The following is a 23012-nucleotide window of genomic DNA, read 5'->3' on the forward strand; positions in this document are numbered from 1 at the left end:
AGGAAGTTCGTGACTGGGTGACCAGCAATGCTCGAATTCGCCAGTCGTGGCCATATTACCATGATGGCAAGGGCGAGCATAAGTTTTCATAGGAAGATGAGATGTCTAAAATGATTGGCCAGCGACTGTACATAACTACGGAAAATCACTTCGGACATTGCACATTCCTCATGCGTGGATTGCATCGCTTTCTAGATGATGATACTAAAGTTATATCACGTGTTAGCTTAAATCACACGCTCCACTGTTCCACAGAAATTCTGGAAGCAATTGGTGACCTCGACTGCGATGATTGTGGTAGAATCACATCGGGATTTGACGTGGGAATTATAGGGTGTTAGAGTTACGTGTACTAGGGGTCGGGCATTATCGATGGAGGTCAACAACCACAGAATTGGAAGGGACAGGATGATGTACGTAGCTAAAATATTTATCAAAGATGCCCAAATCCTGGAACCGTCTTATTATGCTATTTGCTCTTTGTGCTGACCTTAAAAAGTGAGTCACCAGGCTATTCTCACCCACGAAGCCCATTGAAAGATGTCAATAAAAGTTTATACTAAAGTTCTAATATACAATTTAAATAGCTATTTTAATTATAGATCATAGTTCCTAGCGTTCTTCAGATTGTGGTTGTTGAGATATTCCAACTTTGTATCAAGTCTTTAATACATATGCGAAAACAGAGTATTGTGGGGGGAGACGGTTAGGTAACGCCAAGATCAAAAGAGTAAGGAGTTTGGGTGGATTCAAGGGGTTTCCTCCTAGTCCACAAGCACAACCATTTTACCCTGGGCCTCACTTTTCTCCATCAAACGGTGAGCTTCGCTAATATCCTCGAACTTGAAAACCTTCCATGGCTTGGCGTTCAATTTTCCATCTGCAACCATCTTGACGACTTCTTGGAGGGGCACATCTGACAGTGGAAATTCGGGCATTCCAAAAGCAAAACTGCCAAAGAAACTGAAATGAACACCGCTTGCCATCTGCAGGAGGGGATTGAAATCGGGAATCGGAGCTAGGCCGCCCAGAAAGCCTGCTAGGCAAACTCTTCCACCACGGTGCACCATTTTCAGAGAGTCAAGGATGGTGCTGTTGCCCACGAGCTCGAGAATCGCGTCAAACTTTTCGGGAAGGCGTTCAGACAAGTTCGGTCCTTCTGTCACCACTTTCTCCACTCCAAGTACTGTCAACTGAACGGCCCGGCTTTCATTTCGTGTTGTTGCAACAACATGAACCCCAGCGTTGACGGCGAGATTGATAGCAGCTCTACCAAAAGCAGACGTCCCGCCACGGATCAGGAGCTTTTGTCCTTTAGAGAGATCAAGATTTCGGAATAGGCAAGTCCATGCCGTGGCATAGGATTCTGGAATGGCACCAAGTTGGTCCCAAGGAAGCTTCAAAGCTGCGGGGCCAAGTGCAACGACATTGGAGACCTTGGCCTTGGTGAACTCGGCATAGCTACCGTTGACAGTACGTCCAAGGCCGCCCATGACACTGGCCACTAGAGTTCCCTCCGCGAACTCGCCACTAGGGCATGCTGCTACTGTACCGACGCACTCAATGCCGCTAATGGGCATCCACTCCGCCCACTCGCCTTTCCGCATATGCATTTCAGCATGGTTGACTCCAAAAGCTTTCACGCGAATCACCACATAACCCATAGCGGGTTCAGGTTGGGGAACATCCTTAATAACAAGAGACTCGGGTCCCCCAAATTGTTCAATCACAATGGCCTTCATCGTGAACTTTCCACTACAACAGCGAAAAGAGAGATCAAGTCAGAAATTTGGAAGAAGATATAGAGAAATGGGTTGTCTTGGGTTTGTTCAAACTAGAAGCGCATCGCAGTCTGGCCTCATATTTATAATGGCGGAGATGGTCTTTTACTTAGTATGTTGTTGCTTACCGTATACGCTCCTCCGACAGCTTGATTTTAAATCGAAATATGCCGTTCTAGCCGTTCCTCCGTGAGTCTGGTGCGGGCTGGGACATAATTTGGAATTCTATTTGTTAGTATTATGCTTCCTTGGAAGAAATGGGTAAGGTTACCTACGACCACGGCCGATGATACAATAGTTTGGGTGCTGGGACGGGTTAGCGTGCGGGTTAGCGTGCAGATTAGTAAGTACCATACATTGCATAATAACTATGCGGACTAGTGCGCGGACTAGAGCGCGGACTAGTGTGATGACGTCAATTTCCTCTGGCAGTACAGGCCTACTTCGATTCTTAAATGGTAAAAAGAATGGTGAAGGGCGTGGATAGATTTCTCAAGATGCAACTATATAAACTAGCATTGTGTCCGCCGAGTCTTGGAAACAACACTTACTCCATCCTCTTGTCACGGAATTCCTCCCAATAGAGTTCTCATACCCTTTACGAGCCTCTTGGTTCACTGTGAAACACAATTTCTGAAGCTATTTTCGAATTACTTTTACGATGTCTGCCCAAATTCATACAATCGATTTACCAAAGACCCGGGTACGCATGTTCTATCGGGAGATGGGTGGAAAGTCTCACAGCAAAACAATTCTCCTTCTTCATGGCTTTCCTTCATCATCCCATCAATATAGAAAATTGATTCCTCTGCTTGCTGCCAAGTACCGAGTTGTGGCGCCGGATCTTCCAGGTTTCGGCTTCACAGAAGTACCAGAGGGGTTTAAATATTCATTCGAGACGCTCACCGACACACTCGCGGAGTTTTTAGATGTCATCTCCCTTTCGACGTTCTCTATCTACATCTTCGATTACGGTGCTCCAGTTGGTCTTCGTCTGGCGCTCCAGCGCGCGGACGCTATTGAGGCCGTCGTCACTCAAAATGGAAATGCGTATAAAGAGGGATTCGGCGACGTGTGGGGTCCTATACAAGCCTTCTGGACAAGCAAGAATTCTGCCGAAGATCGAGCCAAAGTGGCAGATGCAATGTTGACATACGATATTACAAAGTTTCAATACCTCAATGGGACACCCGACGCTAGCAGAGTCGCACCGGAATCTTATACGTTAGATTACGCCCTGATGGAACGCCCTGGAAACAAGGATATTCAACTTGATCTTTTCATGGATTACCAGAACAATGTTGCGCTCTACGAGAAATTCCAAGAATACTTCAGGTCTTCTCAAGTGCCACTACTGGCTGTTTGGGGGAAGAACGATGTTTTTTTTATTCCCCCTGGGGCTGAAGCATTTAAGAAAGATCTTCCCCACTCCCAAGTCAAGTTTCTCGACGCTGGCCATTTTGCATCGGAGACTCATGCTGAGGAGATTGCCGACGAGATTATTGCTTTCTTAGGGTAGCTTGAAGGTTGACCCTAGATGGGCAAGTGAAAGACTTTTGGCTATGGTCCTCGTGTGAGGCTTACAAGAGCAAAGTTCGAACCTGCGTTCTAAGTTATGACTTCAAATTTACTTCTTGGATTGATCACTATACTGTAATTATCTCTACCCGCGAAGAACAAGATCGAAATTTATGATTAAGTTGTCGAGTATTCTGAGGTATTCGAAAAACAGAGGAGACCAAGTATTTAACAAGAGTAGCTGTAAGCGTTCGAAGTTGAACAGTAGTATTCTGCAAAATTGGTCTTAATCGGGCGGCTTAAGATTTGCTCGTCTCAAGCAGGAATTTATGTCTTTGGGTAGAGGCGCTGTTGCTCGGGCGTGAATACAGGTTGAGTGAAGCGGGCTCGGGTCAAAAGGCAAAGCCCTGAGCAACTTGTACAGTTTCAAGTTGCCGACAGACATTGTAATATGACATCAGAGCCCATGGGCAAAGTCCCCGAATTTGTCTCCTGTGCCTATCTTAAGACTCATTCACATGGGATCCCTCGCTGATGTAGAAATCCTGGGCTGGTAGGGTCACCGGAGGGTGAGGGGACTTCAATGCGGCTAGGTACTTTTCTGAATCACCCAGCTACTATATCAGTTCTCAGCTGCAAGATTTCAAGGGCTGCCAAATAGCTTACATACCGGCTATATACCAACGTTTGCTAAAATGTTGGAGTAATTGGACCATCTTGTCTGCGCTTTCCTTGTATCGCAATTCACCCTTCGAATCCCACAGTTGCAATTCTATTACTGCGGTCTGGTATAAGGCATATGGCACGAAAGGCGACAACATGAAGCGCTTGTTTTCGTCCTCAGCAATGCCTAAGATATAACCGGAAAGTTCGGCCATGCGCGCAGAAAGCTGTTCCATAGCGAGCAACGCAGCATTTTCATCAAGACTTTGGTACTGACAGCGAAGCAGGGGAGCCGCGTATAGGGTAAATAGGGAGCTATGCATACGAATAGAGCCTGTTAGAACACTTAATGAATGGTGCAAAATGATAGAACGGGCAAAAACTCACCTGACGCAAGTCGACAGAGCTCCGCAATAGTTACTGAATTGAACTTCTTCTTCGATCAAGAGAGGAAGAAAGGATAACAATGTCCGTTCTAGCTGTGTTGCCTCCTCTTCATGGAAGTGTGGGTCAGAAATAGGACTGAAGACATGACGGATAACCCTTCCAACAAGATGTGACACCTGACACTCCCGGGCAAATTGGCCAAGCCTGAATGGCGCAGGTGTGGCAATGGTTGGCTTGAGTTGGGCGAATACAGGCTGTCTCATCGTGTCAGTTAAGAGGATCTATTCGTCTCCGAATTTCTCGCAGGCAACTCAAGAGTAATGCTGACCATTGGCGAAGGAGATCCATCATCAGGAGGCAAGGGGTCCTCCCTACCAGCATCTTCACTATTGAAAATGGCATCCCCGTTGAACAAATTGACGAATCTTCTCGACTTCATTAGCTCATTCCCAGCGATCCTCCAACTACCGCGGCCACAAAATCGTAGCATTGTGGTAATAATGACTCGCTATTATACGGACCTATCGAGATTGTGGATTGCCCACCATGTCCTTCTTTTCTCGCCAATGTCATCCTCACTTTCAGAAAGTGGCTCAGATCTGATTTTGTGCAGACCGAGATTACGGGCTGCTCTCGCACAAGACGCCATCGATATCGAGGCTGCCGGGTATATGCCATGACCCACTTCATAAAGCGCTATCAATAGCATGCTTTGTATTATGTCCATAGAATAGCAATGCAACGTTTCTAGATGATTAATGCCGGTCTTAGTAAGGGCATAAAGGGACGATATCATGCTGCCTGCCGAAGGCGAAGGGGGTTGTTGCAATAAATGCATGCATAGGCATAGCGTGATGAAGCCTGGATCCGTGGACGTGAAAAGGCTAGGAAGGCGCTCGTAGAATTTCTTTTGAGATAGAATTGCCAGCTTATAGTGAGTCGTATTAAAGTACGCTCGAGACATCTTTCGTATCTCGTCCACGGAGCCGAGGACGCTGAGAGCATTCGCCCGAAAGTGATTGATTATTGCAGCCGCCCACGGTTCCTGGTAAGAGTATGATCAGATAAGTAAGTTGACCTAGCAAGAATGGCAGGAATACTGAGAGTACCAGGGAGTTAACGGAAGCAAAATCCGGTAGCGTCGGGAAAGCGAAGGTGCCTTCATCATAAGTGCAAATCCGCTTTAGTCTGAGGTTCATTAGAGCTTATCTACCAAAGTATGAAGTGTTGGGAGGATATCTGGTCTTCAATTACCGTGTACAGTAAGAACAGCTTGGTATGGCTCTATCACACCTCCTCTTACCGCGTGTGCATGTAAGACATGCGTTCATGGGCGGGCGGGGCGTCTGTAGCGTGATGTGTTCCATACTCTTTGAGATCTCAAAACTCGGACGGCCTGTTTTGAGCTAAAAAAGGATTACTGCTCAGTGGTGTTTTAATTTGATGGTTGATTTGCCTGTTAGTAGCCTCTAACATCAAAGTTCCACACAGAGGAGCTAATCAAGTTGGATCAAAAGGTATAGCGGGCTATAAGCGGGCGGATAGACCGATGACACGTGACCCTAGCGGGCCATTGGAGCACCGTCACATGACACTATGTATTGTACACACCCCTGTCGCGCGACGCTTTAGCGTCGTTCTAATGTATAATGTATTACATTAAAAATTGTGAAACCATATAGGTTTTGTTAATGGTTATTCAAGTACATACGACCATAGGGTGTGGAGAACAGGGCTTCCCGTCCGCTCAGCCGTACTTAAGCCACACGCCGGCCAGTTAGTAGTATGGTGGGTGACCACATGCGAATCCTGGCTGTTGTATGTTTTTTCATTTTCGTATAAATTTTTTTGCCGCTTTACTGAATGCCCTGAAGCCCCTCTATTCCTCACCCGAGCGACCTGAATACCCTTGAAGCACTGACATGGCCAACCGGCTAAATTTTCCTCCCCTCCTATCCCTCCCTTCGGCCCGCGAACCGGCTGTATCTTTACATCTCTGGTGGCCTGAATTGATCCTGGCTGGAGTTGACCACGGAAAATATATTCACTGTGGCCATTATAACCGTCTGGTCTAGTCTTGGTTATCTCTTCAAGGATACAGTGAAGATTCTGACCAGAGAAGAGGTGCAGAATCGAATGGCTCGCTCCCATGGAAATAAATGCATTCGAAGAGCTTTGCCTGGCTGAACACATAGAGTATCTCACTATTTAAACTAAGTTGAATCGGTGGCCTTTCTTATTCTCCCGAATAGACCATCACTGCGAACAACTTAGGGCTCCATATCCGGGGAAGGATCCATGCTCTCGGGCCTATTGGGTCCTGGGTCCTCGTTGTCCTCTACGGAGATCTGGAAAATATTGATTTGCTGGTATTCAATCAATTATAGGCTGGCAGACCCTGTACTTATTATTAAGTGCTTGTCGGTCCTAGGTAAGGTGATCTCATCCAGGCGGCGGTCACTCTTCTCGGGAAAGAGAGGATGACCCAACTAAGGGCAATGTTTCAGGGTGTACTATGAGCAAGGAAACCGACGTGGATATCATCACGAGCCAGAAATGTCCGTACATGTGGCCCAGTTGTTACCAGGGCAAGTGGCAATTGAACAATTACAATGCCTGCTTATCTGGGACAATTACCGACACTCCGTATGAGAGAGGCTCAGTCGGATGGTGCTACGTTGTCCCGACAGATGGTGACTGCATGGAAGATTTCCAGAGTTGGTATGACAAGAGTGATTCCGGGGAGTATACTCCTTCTGGGGATTTATCAGGTTATGGGTGTCTTTCGCCTAACGGCGTTAATGAGCCCGAATATACTTACGAAAGTTGCACAGCCAACACTTTATGATGGCCAGTCTTTGCCTAACATGGCCCAGATTTGACTTTGACTTTGAATTTTAATTTGATTTGGTGTCGTTAGAGAGGCACGTAGAGCATGGCCTGGATTATCTTGAATTTCCTATCTTCATCTGCCTCGTAGTTTCTCTCCTAACCAACCTGATTTGTTCTTACTTTCCTCCCTTAGAACAGATACAGTCCTTGGGCTTTCGTCATCTTGGGCCGTATGTAGCCCCTTAGCTTATGTGTGCCGTTCCGCTCACTATGTACATGGTATTGGTAGATCCGAGAAGGAGACAGTACCCCTAGCCGGCATATATCCACATTGCAGTTTGATCTTTACTCTGGAGACAATAACTCTCAGAGGGCAGTGCTTTAGTTGAGAGTAAAATCCATCCGCAGAGCAGGAGACCAGTGCTTAAAGAACCAGGGATCGCTTCGGCAAAGGTTGCGCAAGACTGGACCCCGAAAGGTCGGTGCAAAGTCATCTACCACGCCCCTTTCACCAGAAATTGTGACATAGCGTAGTAGGGTGAGAGGGGGCCTTGGTTATTCCTTGCCCTGTTGGCACGATCAGCCTTCAAGTGCCTACATGTGGTGTAGTGATCAGTCTCTGAATGTGCCCGAGTGTGTATTTCGAAGTGGGTTTTTCTGGACGAAGGTCTTGCAACAGCTGGGTAGCGTGCATATATATTTGTATTACGTGGATCGCATGCCAACTCTCCATGAAGCCCTCTCGCCCACTTTTGAATATTGTTGTTGAAGTACTCTTTCCAGAACACAGTCGTCTAAATGGTCGTAGAAGGATTGAGCACTGCCGAATCTTCTCGTGCAAACCGAGCATTTCCCCGGGTTAATGATGGTGGACCCCGAAATCTTGCGCTTACGGTTGCGTGGCAAACTCTGATCCACTCCGTGAACCGAGGTCAGATGGCGCTTGAAGACATCGGCACGATTGAAGCTCTTTTCCGCTGCGGAGCCCGCGCCCCGACAGAAACCGCACACCAAAGTCCCTTTGAAATGGGTCAAAGCGTGGCGGTTCTTATCATATTTACGAGCGAAGCCCTTGATATGATACTCACAGGTCTCGATCGGGCACTTTTCTGGCCTTTCAGTTTGGTGGGTGAGCATGTGTGCCTTGATGTCCCGGAAATAGCGACCACAGTTTGGGTATGGACATTGCTGCAGGCCCCATTCTGAATGTTCGTTTTCCACGGGGTCAATTTCGAGGAGGCTGGGATGGCTATCATGAGTCTTAGAGGTATAATGGACCGCTCGAGAAATCCCATCCGTTCCCTTGGTCCCTCGAAAGACCTTAGATGAGGATGCGGGGAGGTCATGTAGTTGTCGAGTGTAATAATCTCCGAATTTATTCATTTTGTCATAGTCTGTCGTAGATTTCTTGAAATTCGTGTTGGAGAGGCCAAAATTGAAGAGTGTCGGGTTGCTCGGGTCGAAAAATAATGGCCCTGCAGATGGATTTTGTTGGTTGTTCGCCCCGTACGGAGAAGGAGAGCGATGTGGCGAGACCTTTTTCCTTCCTACACGGACCCCAGAGTGGTCTACGGCCCAGGCCCCGACCCCCGATCGGTCAATCAGGCTTGGCAAAATAGGTCTAAGGTCTTGGATATCCCCATGCCTTGCCGTTGTTTCCCTTGGTTTGCCATAGCTCCGAGAGATCTTCTCTTGCCTGCGTTGATCCACCAATAGCGCATTCAGCTTCCGTTTCTTCTGTGTCCTTTCACATGAAATATCGTCTGAGATCGTCTTGATCGTCTTTCTGGCGGTGATGGACATATTCATTCGGTGAGGCCTAGTTTGGCACTTGCCCGGCGGCCTGGGTTCCATCTGGGGCTGTGCGGCGTGAGGTTGTCGCGTCAGTAGTTTCAATCGATTCGCTGTCTGGGCATTAGCCGGGCTATAGTGGAGAGAAACGGTATCCTTGGCATGAACCACCCACGGCATTTCTGAAGAGTGTGGGCGGTCAAGGCCAAGGATAGGCCTTCCGAAGGACTCCAGGGAGGACGTCTGGAGAGGCCTCGAATTCACTGTGCGAGAGGTTGCAGGCTTCGAGCTGGTGTCGGGTTTCCCCAAAGAGCCCCCGAGCCGAGGGCCCATCGAGCGTCGGGGAATGGACATAGTGGATAGCAGATTCTAAGCTTGAAGAGAATTGAAGTAAAGAGGTAGGAGGAGAGTTATCGAATGAAGTCATCGAGAGTCTGGCCAGGGAAAAAAGTATTAGACCCCGAATCACACTCAGTGTGATAATGCGCGTGAGGGGGCTCGGCGGTGAAGTGGCAAGCAAGCATTATGTAACGCCATAGCGTTAGTTAGGTACCTAGGTACCTGGTACGTACTCACTAGCTAGTTAGTGAACGAGTACTTTGTCAGGTGATTAGACTATGAAAGTGGCTGTGTTGAACTAGGAGAATCCCGTCTATATTAGCTAGTGACCATAGAGATTCAAAAACGAAACAATAGTTTAGAGGCTAGTCATCGACTTCAGAGCTGATATGATTAGTTTGACAACCTATATTTCATCATACTCGGTTGATAGGATGATTAAATATTCAGAAATGATTTGACGACGGGCTATTTCCTGCACTGAAGCACTTATGATCGAAAAACACACTTCGAAAGATATAAAATGCCATTATCGCATTATTTCACATTAAGCTCTGAAGTTTTTCGGAAAGAAAATGCAGGTTAGTGAAAGAAAAATCTTAAACTGACTCCATATTTCTCATAGTACAAGAGGTGGCATGTTTGTTAATGATGTAAGGCCACTGGGTTGAAGCGGGACTGTTGGGCACCGAGGCAGGTTGACCAACCAAAGGCCCGTGCGTTTTCATACAGCTGGCAGTGTGTGGAGATATTCTCATTGAGAGCGTCCAATAGAAGCCATCTATTAAGCGCCCGGGTTGACTTGGCCAAGCCGTGAGACTGAGGAGAATGATTTCTGATGTTCACCCCTGACGCTGTTCCAACTCGGTAGCCCGCAATTCACATTCTACCATGGAGCGTCCATCCTTAACTCTGACACACCAAAACTATGATGTCGCGATCCTATGTGCGCTCCGTACGGAACTTCTTGCCGTACGAACGTTATTTGAGGAAGAACATCATCAGTTGAAAACGGTTCAACAAGACACAAATCACTATTCATTAGGCCGTATGGGAGAGCATTATGTGGTTGCAACTTGTCTTCCATCTGGGGAATACGGTACAAATGCTGCTAGTGCAGTAATGGTAAACATGCAGCGAAGCTTCCCACAAGTGGAATGTATCTTGCTGGTGGGCATTGGTGGAGGTGTGCCTTCATCTGAAAATGATATCCGCCTCGGTGATGTCGTTGTCAGTCACCCGCATGGGTCACATCCCGCCGTTAAGCAGTACGATATGGGGAGAACCCTTGAAAATGGCATGTTTCAAAGTACGGGTATACTTCAGCAGCCACCCCGGCTGCTTATGACGGCAATCAGCAGCTTGAGCTCCAACCCTGATTCAGAAGCCAACTCACTGCAACAATACTTGAAAACTACTGAAAACCGAAGACCCGAGTTTCGATTTCCAGGTCGAAACAAGGACATTTTGTTCGCCGCAGACTCTCTACATACGACGATTGGTGACAACTGCCATTGCTGCGGGGGCCAGATTACCAATCGACTTGAGCGATCTTCGGATCAACCCCATATATTCTACGGCCCCATTGGCTCCGGAAATCAGGTTATGAGGAGTGCAAAACAAAGAGATATTCTAGGAAAGAATTATGGAATGCTTTGTTTCGAAATGGAAGCGGCTGGCGTGATGAATTTGGCACCCTGCTTGGTTATACGAGGGATTTGCGACTATGCCGACTCTCATAAAAATAAAGCCTGGCAACAATATGCTGCCGCTACAGCGGCCGCATATGCAAGGCTGTTGCTCTCGGTTATGAGAAGCTACATTGACACCAATAAGGACCAGAAAATTTCATGCACACCAATGACAAGTGCTCCGAGAGAGAGAGCCCTAGGATCTGCCAGACGTAACCTGGAGACTCTGGAAGCCTTTCCTCATTCAACAGAGTCGCTGAATTTTACCAATAGTGAGCCTGTTAGGGATGGTTCCAATAAAGCTGTATTCGAGCAGCCTGCTTTCCTTCGCCCCCTGCAACCTGCCCAGGATCCGGAACAGGTTCTTCAAAAGGTTCTCTCATTTGCGAAGCGAGATCCATCATGGAATCCGTGGCCCAGCGATAGAGGCTCAGATCGATTATTTCAGAGCCTGGGTCGTTGGCTTATAGATCCAAGCTATCCAATGTTAACAATTCGAGGAACATACGCTCGCTCATCTTTTGAACTACCTGCACCTGACAATTTTGCCTGCCACGCAATTCATTTCCTGAGAAAGACGACCTTATTTCCCATCATTTGGATCTTCTCCACCTCAAGAGAAAACCATAGTGCAAGAGATGGGCTGAAGGCCTTCATTTCCCAAGCCCTAGAAATAGTTGACGACATCCCGTCGCCGGGGAAATTTGGATTAACACAACCGCTGGATGAAGAGCCAGATGAAGAGAAGCTATTTGAAATTTTAGCTCATATACTATGCGTCCTCCCTGAATGCTTTATCGTGATTGAGATGAAGCATGCACCGTTAGCAGAGAGGTTTCGAGATGTTCTCCAACGCGTCATTGATGAACCAGGGGCAAACTTCAAGGCCATTATCATCTGTTATGATGCATTTTGGAAGGATTCCCATGGAAGAACAACACCGAGCGCTATCATGCCATCCATTAAATTGCGAGGATCTCAACCGGGGTGGGATCCCTGCTGGGATCGGTTAAAACCGCGATTTAAATAGCAAAACTGAGAGACGCCGGTATTGCAAACTTCAATAACCACAGAGCAAAAGTTTATCCTTGGCGTTTGATTTCTCGTAAGATCAATATAGAATTGTTGATTAGCCTTTGTAAGATCTCTCTATTGGTTAAGGGGCTGAATTTGAGCGATCGTCCGGCTAGTCTGCATGGGTTGATATCATTGGTGGCCTCGGCGCCTGCAGACTGCGGGGGCCAGCTCAAGGTCAGTCAGCTTGGTTGAGCCCAGTTCAGCTGGCCAACTCCTCTTCAAACCTGCGCGGCCTCATTTGTGTTGCATCTGTCGCAACCCATCCGCGCCATGCCTCGGAACACTCCTTATTTCCCATTTTCGGCACCCAACGCGAGCGGTATGGGAGCTTCAAACACGCGGAAGCGAAAAGAACTACTGAGCGACGGAGATTCGGATAGCAACTCGCAGCCTGACTCTCCACCGAAACGAAGAACTCCCTTGTACCATACTCCCATTTTCGAAGCCTGTACAATTTACCGCGTCCACTGTACTGGAGCTAAGGATCATCAAAACCACTTGAACATTGCATACTTCCAAGATGCGCCACGACTTTTCGCCGGTGACAGCAAAGCGAGTGCTCTTCGTGGCAAGCGTTCGATCGCCGACGTCGCTGATTTCATCGAGTCAAACTCCGAGATTGCGCTCATCCTGTATCGGGACTACTCTTGCGAAACATACCATCGAGCAATAGAGCCCGAGTTCCGCGCTCTGGAAAGGCCAAACGACCCGTTCGACAAGTCGCTGCTGCCATACTTTTATCGACTCGACAATGATGGGATGCCTGCCAGTTCACATGCAGAAGCAATGCTTATTGCTTCCGACGAACTTCAAGATACTCTAATCCAACTTACTGGGCTGGATCCTAGCATTATTACCGACCTCGGGAATCCCAGTCGCATGCGGGAGCTGGTCACACAGGTATATCACTATCGCGGGATTGGCGAGGGATCAGTCTTGACGGGCAACTTGGATGACGAGTACTTTGATATTGCTGTCGCTTTTGTCGAATTCATGAAGGAAACTTTCTGGGAGGAATACAGCGAAGCCGACGCACTCTTCAAGGCAGGATTCGTGAACAATCACCATCTACCAAAGCTGTTCGCCCCACAAGATGTTCTTTTGAGGACAGAACAGGGCCATCCATGTGCCTATATTCTTGACAGCTTCCTTGAGTCAACTTTGACACTATCCTGCTGGGCGTGGAGATTCGATGGTCGATTCTGGAGATACAAAACGGGAATTAGCATCAAATGGCCGGGACTATCAGATAAGATCCCAATCACCGATCTGTCCATCTTTCCCCTCGCATACGCCGGGCCAGATGTCCGAAGCTCACTTGAGGGTTCTGGGCGGGAATTTTGGTCATTGCGAAAAGGGAAATATGTGTCTTACCTTCCTACCGCCACACAGAGAGATGTGCAAACTGTGAGTCTCAATCCACATTGTCCACGGATTGAACTCAGCTAAAGTGTCATTCTAGATTCAACCTCGGTACATGGTTGATATGGTCACATACCGTGAACTTCATCCGGAGGAAGATGCACTAGAGACACGTGAATATATTAGCGATGAGCAAATGGAGTCCGACGAACCGCCTGCTGGAGATTTTCTTTTGGTATTACCTGTGACCGTGCATGGATTTGGTTTCCAAGATAAAAAATGGCGTAAGTGAATTTGTGATACCAACCATGTCGAACATTTGCTGAGACGGACATTTGGGATTAGGCTTGCTTTTTATCTCACAAATCAGGCCGATCAAGTGGAACGAGCAAGCATTTGACCATCTTGTGCTCAACTTGACGAAGAAAAAGCTTATCCGAGCCCTTGTCAAGAAGCACAACTTCACAAACGAATCGACGGACGTCGTTGAGGGCAAGGGAAATGGACTCATACTTCTCTTACACGGCGGTCCAGGCACAGGAAAGACCTTGACGGCAGAGTCAGTTGCAGAAGTAACCAATCGACCGCTTTATCGCGTGACATGCGGAGATGTAGGAACAAATGCTGACGAAGTTGAGGAATACCTTGAGTCCGTACTACATCTAGGCAAAGTCTGGCGGTGCGTCGTTCTTCTTGATGAAGCAGACGTCTTTTTAGAAGAACGTACGCATCAGGATCTTCGACGGAATGCGCTGGTCTCTGTTTTCCTTCGTGTCATCGAGTACTATGACGGGATTCTGGTGCTGACGTCTAATCGGATTGGCACATTCGATGAGGCGTTCAAGTCACGGGTACAACTCATTGTTCACTACCCAAGGCTTGGAAAGGGAGAAAGACGGCGTATATGGGATAAATTTATCAGAAGCCTGCGTGGCACTCAAGTTAATGCCAATGTCGAGGAGCTTGAAGAGCGCGCCGAGGCTCTCAGTGAAATTGAGCTCAACGGCCGCGAGATCCGAAATACGATCCAAACAGCGACTCTTTTGGCTCAATATGATGAGCAACAGCTACGATACGAACATCTGATGAACGTCATTTCTGTTTCGGTGGAATTCAAGGATTATCTGCGGGATAGGTTTGGACATGACGACGAAGAACGAGTTGAGCGGCGGGGAATTCGGTAATTCTTTTCAAACTATGGATTAGTTTGGATTCATTTTCCTAGGCGTTCTCTGCGGAGCATTTAGCGCTATATATTATAAGTACAAATAATACCCCTATCGTGTATGGCATCCCGGGCATAAGAGTCTCGAGGCTATTCGTATTCTCCGATTCTAGGATATTCGCAGCATGGCGATCCATGGACTGAAGATATTGGATGATGTGCTATCTTAAGGTCGGCCATAATTTTAGCTTTTATATGTTTTTTTTCTTCTCTTTTTACCAGTCATTGGACCGTTTGCCCTTGCCGCTTTAATCTTCAGCCCTTTCAGGGTCCTCATGCTTTATCCTGCGAAGGGGTACCATCCCCAAAGTCCCGTAATTGGTGCTCGGTATATTGGACACCTCTTCGTTGTTCCAAGATTTTCTGCGCATAGCTTGAAGACCGTGTGCCCACATATAATCATCACCCGGCAATCTGGCTGCATGTAGCAGATCTTGTAGCCTAAAATATGCATTTCTCTTTACCGAGAAAGTTCCTTTTGGGTCTTTTGGTGTCTCTTCCTTTCCCGGTGAAGCTCATTTCAAAGAATCGGCGTCCAGTCGCCAACAGCGAGGGATAAATTAGAGTTAGACATACGGAATCACATGTGAAAAGATGGAGGTGGAGAATATTGAAAGCGAAAATCGAGGATTGGTCGTAGCTTCATGCCCAACCTACCAGGCATATCAGTTTCTCCATATTTGCCAGTGATTAGACAGAAGAGCCCACCGAAGGCGTTATTTATTCGTACTGTGCTTTGTAACCGCACCAAAATATGCAGAACCAGAGCAGGGGTAATTGATTTGAGTGCCATAGATAAGGTCATGTTCAGAGTATTTTATGTGGCCGGTGCCAAAGGTTTTTGGAGCCTTGATCTCGTATTCAGCATACTAATATGCCATGGATTCTCCACGGTCGTAAAGTAGCGATCAAAGACAGTACACCTTTTGTGAATCATCTACGCTTCCATCAACTTTCGCTCGAGCTGAAGCATTTCTTCTAAAGCAGTCATGAACTGCTCTCCCTCGGCGTTCTTCAGTGGAAGAAGAGGTCTTCGTGGCGCAATCCCATATCCATGCATTTTATTTAAAGCGTATTCTGAGCACAGGGTCAGTAGATTATCACAAACAGCCTGGAGAAGTAACTGACTCATCGCGCGGATGCCGCCAGGTACAGCAGCTACATCAGCCCGAGAGAGGATTGCCTGTATCTCTTTGGCTTCTCTGGTCTCCTCCTTGGTCGGAGAAGGAGTGTTGAGCAACGCCCAAAGTCTCATGGAGGCCACGGGAGCAAAATTCGGTATGCCACTCACAGTCCCATGGCCTCCACATTTCATCCACGGCGTAAGATCTGCAATGAGTCCGTCAAGCATAAGGAAGGGAAACTTTCTATTGCTTGAGATAGACGGGTCCTCGGAAATGGCGGCATTTAGACGAAGCAACTTGGCAATGCTGCCACCGCATCTGTCTGCAAGTTAGCGAAGAGCAGAAAAAGGTCAACCAAACCACCCCAGTTTTACTCACGTTAGTTTGACGCCACACAGATTGGGCGCCTGGTTCATAACTGCACGAATAACTTCGGACGAGATATCCTGGCCCCCAGCATTCGCTGGGAAATTATACAGCAAAATTGGTATCTGCGACTAAGTCAATGATACTGTGAGGGATGCCGTATTTTTTTTTCGCTTGATAACTCACTGGTGAGCCTTGACAGATATCAATAAAGTATTGAAGGACTTGTTCTTGGTCGGTATTAAGACTTGCGGCGTAATAAGCAGGTAGTATCACCATCCCGGCATCTCTGTACTGAGTTAGAATGAGATTCAACACAATTCAGCCTTAGTAAGACTTACGCTCCAGCTTCTGCTGCTGCCCGTGCCAGTTGAATTGTCTCTCTCGTGCTCGAGCCACCCACTCCGGCCACTATTGGTGTTGACCGGAGCCCAGCTTCATCTAAGGTATCCCGAATGAAACGAATGAGAGCCGTTCGCTCAGTGAAGCTCTATTTCCATTAAGCGCTGCAATGCTAGCTAGTTGATAAGATGGCTTACCAAGTGGACTGCCTCTCCCAGCGAACCGGCACATACTGGGACTTTTTGGGAGTGGAGATTTATTAGTAGTTGGCTTTGCATTCCACCTGCGACAACTTACCCATGCCCTTGGTGGCCAAGTCTGCGAACATCGCCATTAGATGATTTTGTTCAGTGTTAAGATTTATGGTGGAGCATACTGAGAAGATGTTTCTTGTAGCAATCATAGTCGACTTCCTGGTTGTCGTCAAAAAATGTGGGTAGCGGCGCATAGACTCCGGGTTGCAGCACCCGTGTCTGGAACGAATCGGCCATGGTCACAAATTATCGTCGAAAGACAACAGGGTTTCTTCGTGAATGATATTGTATCCCACCTTAGCCTTTCTGTGGATTTGCCTCTGCTCGCATAGGAATATCTCCTCTACTTATCAGTCGGCCCCATCGGCATCCAGCCCGATGGAGCCTGATAAGCAATTGCGGGAAGGCTCCGATGGACCCGCGCCGTTATCAGTCGGCCTACAGGAGAAGCGATTGGAGAAAGCTTAAGCTTTAGGGATATTGAATGGCTCGAGAGCTAAATAATAAACCCATGGATGCCTCTTTTTTCCTCGATTCAACGCTCACTTTGTCATTCGATTACATCGATACCGACATGATCCAGGACGAGGTATGTACCAAACTGCAAGCGAACTGTCAATCAGGGTGAGTACGGCGACAACTTTTTGTACTAATCAAGCCACAACTTTGTAGAAAAAGCAGGATATGGGCTTCGCTGCCAATGAAGTCTCCGTTGAGAATGGAACAGCAGAGAACCAAGACCTCAATCATGGTCTCCAGCGGAAGCTCAAGGTACCACTTAAGCCCCAGTCCTCGGTATTCGTGAAGCTAACTGATCGCATTTAGCCGCGTCATCTGTGAGTGTTAAATTGTTTCGACCGACGGCTTGTCCAATATCTGATAATACCAGACAAATGATTGCAATAGGAGGTGTCATTGTGAGTGATTCAAGCTACCACCTGATTTAACCCATTCTTACACTAGTCAGGGCACTGGTCTCTTCTTGGGAACAGGCAGTGATTTGCAACATGGTGGTCCTGCAGGTCTACTTCTTGGCTACTGCATCATGGCTTCACTTTTGTTCTCGGTAATGGTAAGATTTACAGTAGCCTCCTCGCAGCCGCGTGTTCAACTAGCCTGACAGGCGTTGTTAGGTCGCTCTTGGTGAAATGGTGTCCCAATTTCCCATGCCGGGAGGCCAGTTTGCTCTCGCTAGTCGTTTCAACTCTCCAGAGCTGGGATTTGCCATGGGTATTTTGTTTTGGTATAAGTAAGCAGAGACGAAACTCCATCCCCTCCTAGGCGCTAACAAAAACCTTTAGCTACATCAGTACGAACATCGAGTCCCCTGAATTGGCCTACTATTTATGATTCTTCTAGTTGTTTTGCCGGCTGAGATTTCTGCTGCCGCTGTGCTTATCACCTACTGGACCCCGGCAGGACAGACAGATTCCACTTGCACCACCTGTATCTGCAACAATGCTATGTGGGTAGGACTTATGCTGATTGTTGTCGTATGTGGTCCTGGTTCATCTGAAGCGCTTCGTGGTGTTGACTTCCAGCAGTTCCTTGTCAATTATGCTGGAACCCGTGTGTTCGGCGAGATGGAGTTTTGGTTCTGTTCGATAAAAGTATTATCTTCGGCTCTTTAATCCGACCTACACCAGGCAACTGACAAAAAACACAGGTCTTGACAATTATCGGTCTCATTATCTCTGGTATTATTATCAGTGCTGGTGGTGGCCCGAATCACAAAGCTATTGGGTTCAAGTTCTGGAATGAAACTGGTGGCTTCCAACAATATAAAGATATTGGTGAGCCACATCTTCGAAATTGGGAGATCCATGCAATACCTAACAACTTTTCGTGGCAGGTGGTGCCAAGGGGCGATTCCTCGGCTTTTTCAGCGGTACGAGAGCATGAGTACACCCCAATCTGTCACTTTACTGACAACTTCGCAGTACTAATTAATGCGGCATTTGCGTTCATTGGATCTGAAATCACAGCAATCGCTGCAGCTGAAACCTCTAATGTACGTGCCCTATACAATGTAACATCTTTCGAGTAGATCTGACCTTGGTAATTTCCATAGCCCCAAAAGAACGTTCCCCGGGCTATCAAGAGCGTCTGGATAAGACTTGTTCTTTGTGAGTTTTCTTTCTCCCATTTAATAATACTCATACTTATTTTCGCAACCCGCAGTTTATGTTTGCAGTGCTTTTTTGGTAGGATCGCCTGTATTAAACGTGTATAGACTGTCAACTGACGACATTAGATTGGACTGCTCGTCTCCCCATCAGACCCGTCCCTTGACCTCTCTTCGACGGCGGCCAAAAGCCCCTTTGTCATCGCAATCGCTGTGAGTCATAACAATTTCCTCTCAACTGCAATTATTGGCTGATGAATTGGGGAAAGAATGCCGGCATCTCCGTTCTGCCATCTATAATCAACGCTGCTCTCCTTATCAGTGCATGGTCTGCTGGAATTGCTGATCTCTTTGTGTCTACACGTACACTGTACGGACTCGCTGTGAAAGGACATGTCCCCAGGATCTTTTTGAAGACCCGTAAAGATGGCTTCCCTTGGGTTTGCTTCCTATTCTGTGCAGTCTTCGCTTTGCTCTCCTTCATGGCCGCTGCCTCGGGAGAAGCGGGCACAGTCTTCGGATACTGTGAGGGCAACACCTTTCCATCAAGAGCTAGGTCAGGTTTTAAGCTAACTCTGCAAAAGTTTCGAATATGACCGCCATGTGTGGCATGATTTCGTGGACCGGTATTCTGTGGACCAGCATTCGCTGGCACAAAGGTCTGAAGGTGCAGGGTATTGACCGCAAGACTTTGCCATATAGGGCCCCTTTGCAACCGTATCTGTCTTATTGTAAGTTGTCCCAAGGACATTGGGCATTTAGAATCCTTCTCACTAATGATACTCTCAGATGGAATCTCAATTACCACCATGGTTATGATTTTTGGTGGCTTCAGTGCTTTCAGTGAGTGTGCATCTACATTTGTCTGATCGGTGTTACTAACTTTCAATCAAGTCCATTCCTTTGATGTCTCTTCGTTCATCACCACATACTTCCCTCTCCCCTTCTTCGCCGTGCTTTACTTTGGCTACAAGTTCTGGAATAAATCGAAGATGATTGGCTATACTGAGATGGATTTTGTGACTGGTTCTTCGGTTGCCATACCCGACGACGTAAGTGATGCACTCTCATTGGCGCTGCAAGTTATGTAACTAATACCCGCGGGCTTAGGAACCGCCCAAGAGCACCTGGAAAAAGATCTCTGAGAATATCTGAGAAACATCAAGTGTTTGGTAATAGTGGGAGGGACATGTACAGCGGCATTTGTAACTAGAATCTTTTCAGCAGATAGTATGCAAGTTTCATCAATTGGCAGCTTCTCGTGGTCAACCTTTGGAAAGTCATAGTCGCTCCATTTAGTTAACGGTACCATGAATAAAATTACAAAAGTGTATCGTAAAAGAGGCTTGGATCGTCCCTTCGGGGTTGGGAATTTTCAAATGTGGATAACTACATTCCCAATGTTCGGCTACAAGGCTATGGGCATCCTCGTTGCCATGCGATAAACATGTGTGCAAGATACAGTTAACCAGATCTTTAGCCAAAACCGTGACCAATTCAAAACAGCCAGCAGATAAGGGTCATGGGCGGATCCTTGATTACGCCAATGTATCCATCCCCCTTATCTCGAGAGCCATGATAACGATCCTTATCGTGCACGGCCATGATAAGACGCGGTAACAGCCCGATCGGTTGGCAGGCCGCATGGGCCGTAAATTCAGTAGCGCTATAACTCATCGCACTGACCAACCGTCCTCTATATCCGCATCACCTGAAATGGCCAGGATGTTTGATCTAATTATCATCAATGCAGTCATCGTAACTGCCAGTGACATTAGGTATCCAGCTTCTCCATATTTGAGGTAGTACAAAGAGGCTGATCCAATAAAGTGCATGTTGTATAGGCGTTAAGAATGGAAAGATACGCGCTCTTGTTGACTCGTTCGCTGAAGACGAGTTATCTGGGGTGGAGGTCATAGATGCTGAGTATGTCGTATTTGGAGCATCATGAGGACAATTTAACCCATTCTTTGTGTGCAGAGGGGCCTACGTAATGCCTGGAGGCATTGATGCCCATGTCCACCTATGCCAAGATTTAAAGACCGGTATGTTATAAAGTCATATCCATCGCAACGTGTGCAACTTCCGGTTTGACATTATCTTTAACAGGACCCCACGGCCTTGGAGGAGAGTGCGCCGACAATTTTGAAACAGGGTCCCTAAGTGCTATTGCTGGTGGAACCACGACTATTATTACCTTTGCAACTCAAACTCGTGCGGAAGAGGATCGCAGTTTGCTCAAGGTAGTCGAAACATATAATGCTCGGGCTGAAGAGACAGGTTCATATGCGGATTATGGGTTCCATATTATCATCGTTCGGAATGATCAGGATATTCTCGAAAATGAGCTTCCTGTTCTGGTCAAAGACTGGGGGATCAGCAGTTGCAAGCTCTTCCTGACTTACGATACTCAGCGGCTGACCGACTCGCAACTGCTTGACGTGATGTTTGAAGCTAGGAAGAACGCCATCACTACGGTGTGTTCTTTTAAAGCCTTAAATATGAGCCATGCTAATCTTGTAGATGATACATGCTGAGAATGGCGATATGATTCAGTGGCTCACAGGTAAAGAAAACACGGTTGAGGCCCAATGATAATCAGAATGAGACTAATAGAGGTATAGGAAAGCTCGAGGAAAAAAAGAAAAAGAAAAAACTATTTGCACTTACCTTCCCTTGCTAAAACCAACCAGCCCCTTACTACCACGCTTTATCACGACCCCCAATTGTCGAGGGGGAAGCTACAACGCGAGCCATCGCTCTCGCACAGTTGATTCAGAACCCCATTTTGTTTGTCCATGTTGGATCAGTGGTATGTTGACACCGATTATCAAAATGGAAATCCGTTTCTAACGGAAGTAGCTTGGTGCAGCCAACGTTCGCCGAGCACAAACAATGGGCCTGCCTGTTTATGCCGAAACATGCCCTCAGTATTTCCATTTGACCTGGAACGATCTAGTAAGTATCCATGTCCATAAGCAAAATTGAAACTCGGCGGCCTACTTACCAAGCTGTTTTGTAGAAGCGCTTTCATTCACCCACCTGTTTTGAAAACAGCAAGATGATTTGCTCTCCGCCCCCGCCACCGAGTACTTCAGATCATGAAGAACTTTTTGTGTAAAGACATAATCCTCTCGAGCTGAAGGAGACAATACTGACTAACCAAAAGCGGCCTCTCAAATGGTACATTCACCATCTACTCCTCTGATCATTGCCCATTCCGTTACGACCACCCCCACGGAAAACCCTCGGGTGTCCTTGAACATCCTGAGAGTATGGAGGGTGAGACAATTAGCGAAGGTCATGACCTGAGGAATTTATTGGAGCGGAAGCAGGGCGCATTCCGCTTCATTCCAAATGGGATTCCTGGCGTGGAGACAAGACTGCCCTTGCTCTATACCGGGGCGCTAGCAACGGGCCGCATCACTCCCCAGAGATTTGTGGAGTTGACATCCACCAACCCTGCAAAATTGGTAAGAATAAGGTTGAAGCAATCTGAGTTGTATTGCATAATTGACCCGTGTACAGTACGGACTATATCCCAAGAAAGGGGCGTTGATGCCAGGATCCGACGCAGATTTTGTGATTGTAAGTGACCATGCATGTAAGCAATATGGAAGTTTTCTAACCATTCATTGCAACTCTAGTGGCACCCGGAAAAAGCTTTTACACCTTTCCGTCTACATAACTCCATGCTGCATCATAATGTCGACTGTAAGTGGCATTGATCTAAGCCTTGCTGTGTGGTCAACCTAACAAAATTCCCCGTAGACACTCCTTATGAAGGAATAGAGCTTGTCAACTGGCCTCGGTATACGATTCTTCGGGGTAAGGTGATGTGGGCAAACGGCAAGGTAGTGGGCAAGGTACGGGACGGACAATATGTAAAGCGTGGGCCAAGCCAATTAAGCCATAAATCGCCCCGTACTGATCAAGATCCCTACCGTGTGGCGAACTGGCTATATGAATAGCGCCAACATGGCCTACAACGTGGAAAGGAGGAATGTGGTAGCGCATAATGTTGGTGTTTGGTCGCTAACTCAGTAATTCTTTGCCCGGGGGACTTGCGAGCATTGGATGAATAGCTATTGAAAGCACTTTAAGTTTTCAATTCTCCCTATTTTACAATCGAATT

At 47.2% G+C, this 23012-nt stretch overlaps 8 protein-coding genes across 8 annotated transcripts; 4 read left to right on the forward strand and 4 right to left on the reverse strand.

Annotated features, from left to right (window-relative positions):
- Positions 1–764: 764 nt before the first annotated feature.
- On the reverse strand, positions 765–1742 carry N7496_000472 (uncharacterized protein; the record flags this gene model as incomplete). The annotated part of the gene is made up of 1 exon (XM_056693403.1): positions 765–1742. One exon carries the CDS (start codon positions 1740–1742, stop codon positions 765–767), a length of 978 nt encoding a protein of 325 aa, XP_056560132.1.
- Positions 1743–2490: 748 nt separating this feature from the next.
- N7496_000473 (alpha/beta fold hydrolase) lies at positions 2491–3300 on the forward strand (the record flags this gene model as incomplete). The annotated part of the gene is made up of 1 exon (XM_056693404.1): positions 2491–3300. The coding sequence occupies one exon, from the start codon at positions 2491–2493 to the stop codon at positions 3298–3300; it is 810 nt and encodes a 269-aa protein (XP_056560133.1).
- A 502-nt stretch (positions 3301–3802) lies between these two features.
- N7496_000474 (uncharacterized protein) lies at positions 3803–4839 on the reverse strand (the record flags this gene model as incomplete). The annotated part of the gene is made up of 4 exons (XM_056693405.1): positions 3803–3900; positions 3970–4277; positions 4350–4603; positions 4678–4839. The coding sequence occupies 4 exons, from the start codon at positions 4837–4839 to the stop codon at positions 3803–3805; spliced, it is 822 nt and encodes a 273-aa protein (XP_056560134.1).
- A 3047-nt stretch (positions 4840–7886) lies between these two features.
- Positions 7887–9326, reverse strand: N7496_000475 (uncharacterized protein; the record flags this gene model as incomplete). Its single annotated transcript, XM_056693406.1, has 1 exon — positions 7887–9326. The coding sequence occupies one exon, from the start codon at positions 9324–9326 to the stop codon at positions 7887–7889; it is 1440 nt and encodes a 479-aa protein (XP_056560135.1).
- Positions 9327–12349: 3023 nt separating this feature from the next.
- On the forward strand, positions 12350–14625 carry N7496_000476 (ATP-binding protein; the record flags this gene model as incomplete). The annotated part of the gene is made up of 3 exons (XM_056693407.1): positions 12350–13486; positions 13542–13725; positions 13787–14625. 3 exons carry the CDS (start codon positions 12350–12352, stop codon positions 14623–14625), a joined length of 2160 nt encoding a protein of 719 aa, XP_056560136.1.
- A 978-nt stretch (positions 14626–15603) lies between these two features.
- N7496_000477 (dihydrodipicolinate synthase family protein) lies at positions 15604–16989 on the reverse strand (the record flags this gene model as incomplete). Its single annotated transcript, XM_056693408.1, has 8 exons — positions 15604–15743; positions 15795–16108; positions 16169–16281; positions 16343–16445; positions 16498–16646; positions 16696–16736; positions 16796–16816; positions 16875–16989. 8 exons carry the CDS (start codon positions 16987–16989, stop codon positions 15604–15606), a joined length of 996 nt encoding a protein of 331 aa, XP_056560137.1.
- Positions 16990–17326: 337 nt separating this feature from the next.
- On the forward strand, positions 17327–20032 carry N7496_000478 (Amino acid/polyamine transporter I; the record flags this gene model as incomplete). Its single annotated transcript, XM_056693409.1, has 19 exons — positions 17327–17341; positions 17425–17523; positions 17578–17588; positions 17642–17669; positions 17720–17824; positions 17886–18001; positions 18054–18061; positions 18112–18362; positions 18419–18545; positions 18605–18640; positions 18693–18763; positions 18824–18878; positions 18934–18956; positions 19007–19090; positions 19147–19402; positions 19462–19608; positions 19667–19720; positions 19772–19929; positions 19988–20032. 19 exons carry the CDS (start codon positions 17327–17329, stop codon positions 20030–20032), a joined length of 1689 nt encoding a protein of 562 aa, XP_056560138.1.
- A 468-nt stretch (positions 20033–20500) lies between these two features.
- On the forward strand, positions 20501–22848 carry N7496_000479 (hydantoinase/dihydropyrimidinase family protein; the record flags this gene model as incomplete). Its single annotated transcript, XM_056693410.1, has 12 exons — positions 20501–20655; positions 20708–20803; positions 20858–20922; positions 20987–21354; positions 21401–21443; positions 21571–21689; positions 21740–21835; positions 21900–21994; positions 22047–22350; positions 22406–22465; positions 22525–22591; positions 22649–22848. Coding segments are annotated over 12 exons (1668 nt in total), but the record flags the coding sequence as incomplete, so codon positions are not given.
- Between the last annotated feature and the right edge of the window lie 164 nt (positions 22849–23012).

Source organism: Penicillium cataractarum (genome assembly GCF_028827025.1).
Source record: "Penicillium cataractarum strain IBT 29864 chromosome Unknown utg000001l, whole genome shotgun sequence".
NCBI lineage: Eukaryota > Fungi > Ascomycota > Eurotiomycetes > Eurotiales > Aspergillaceae > Penicillium > Penicillium cataractarum.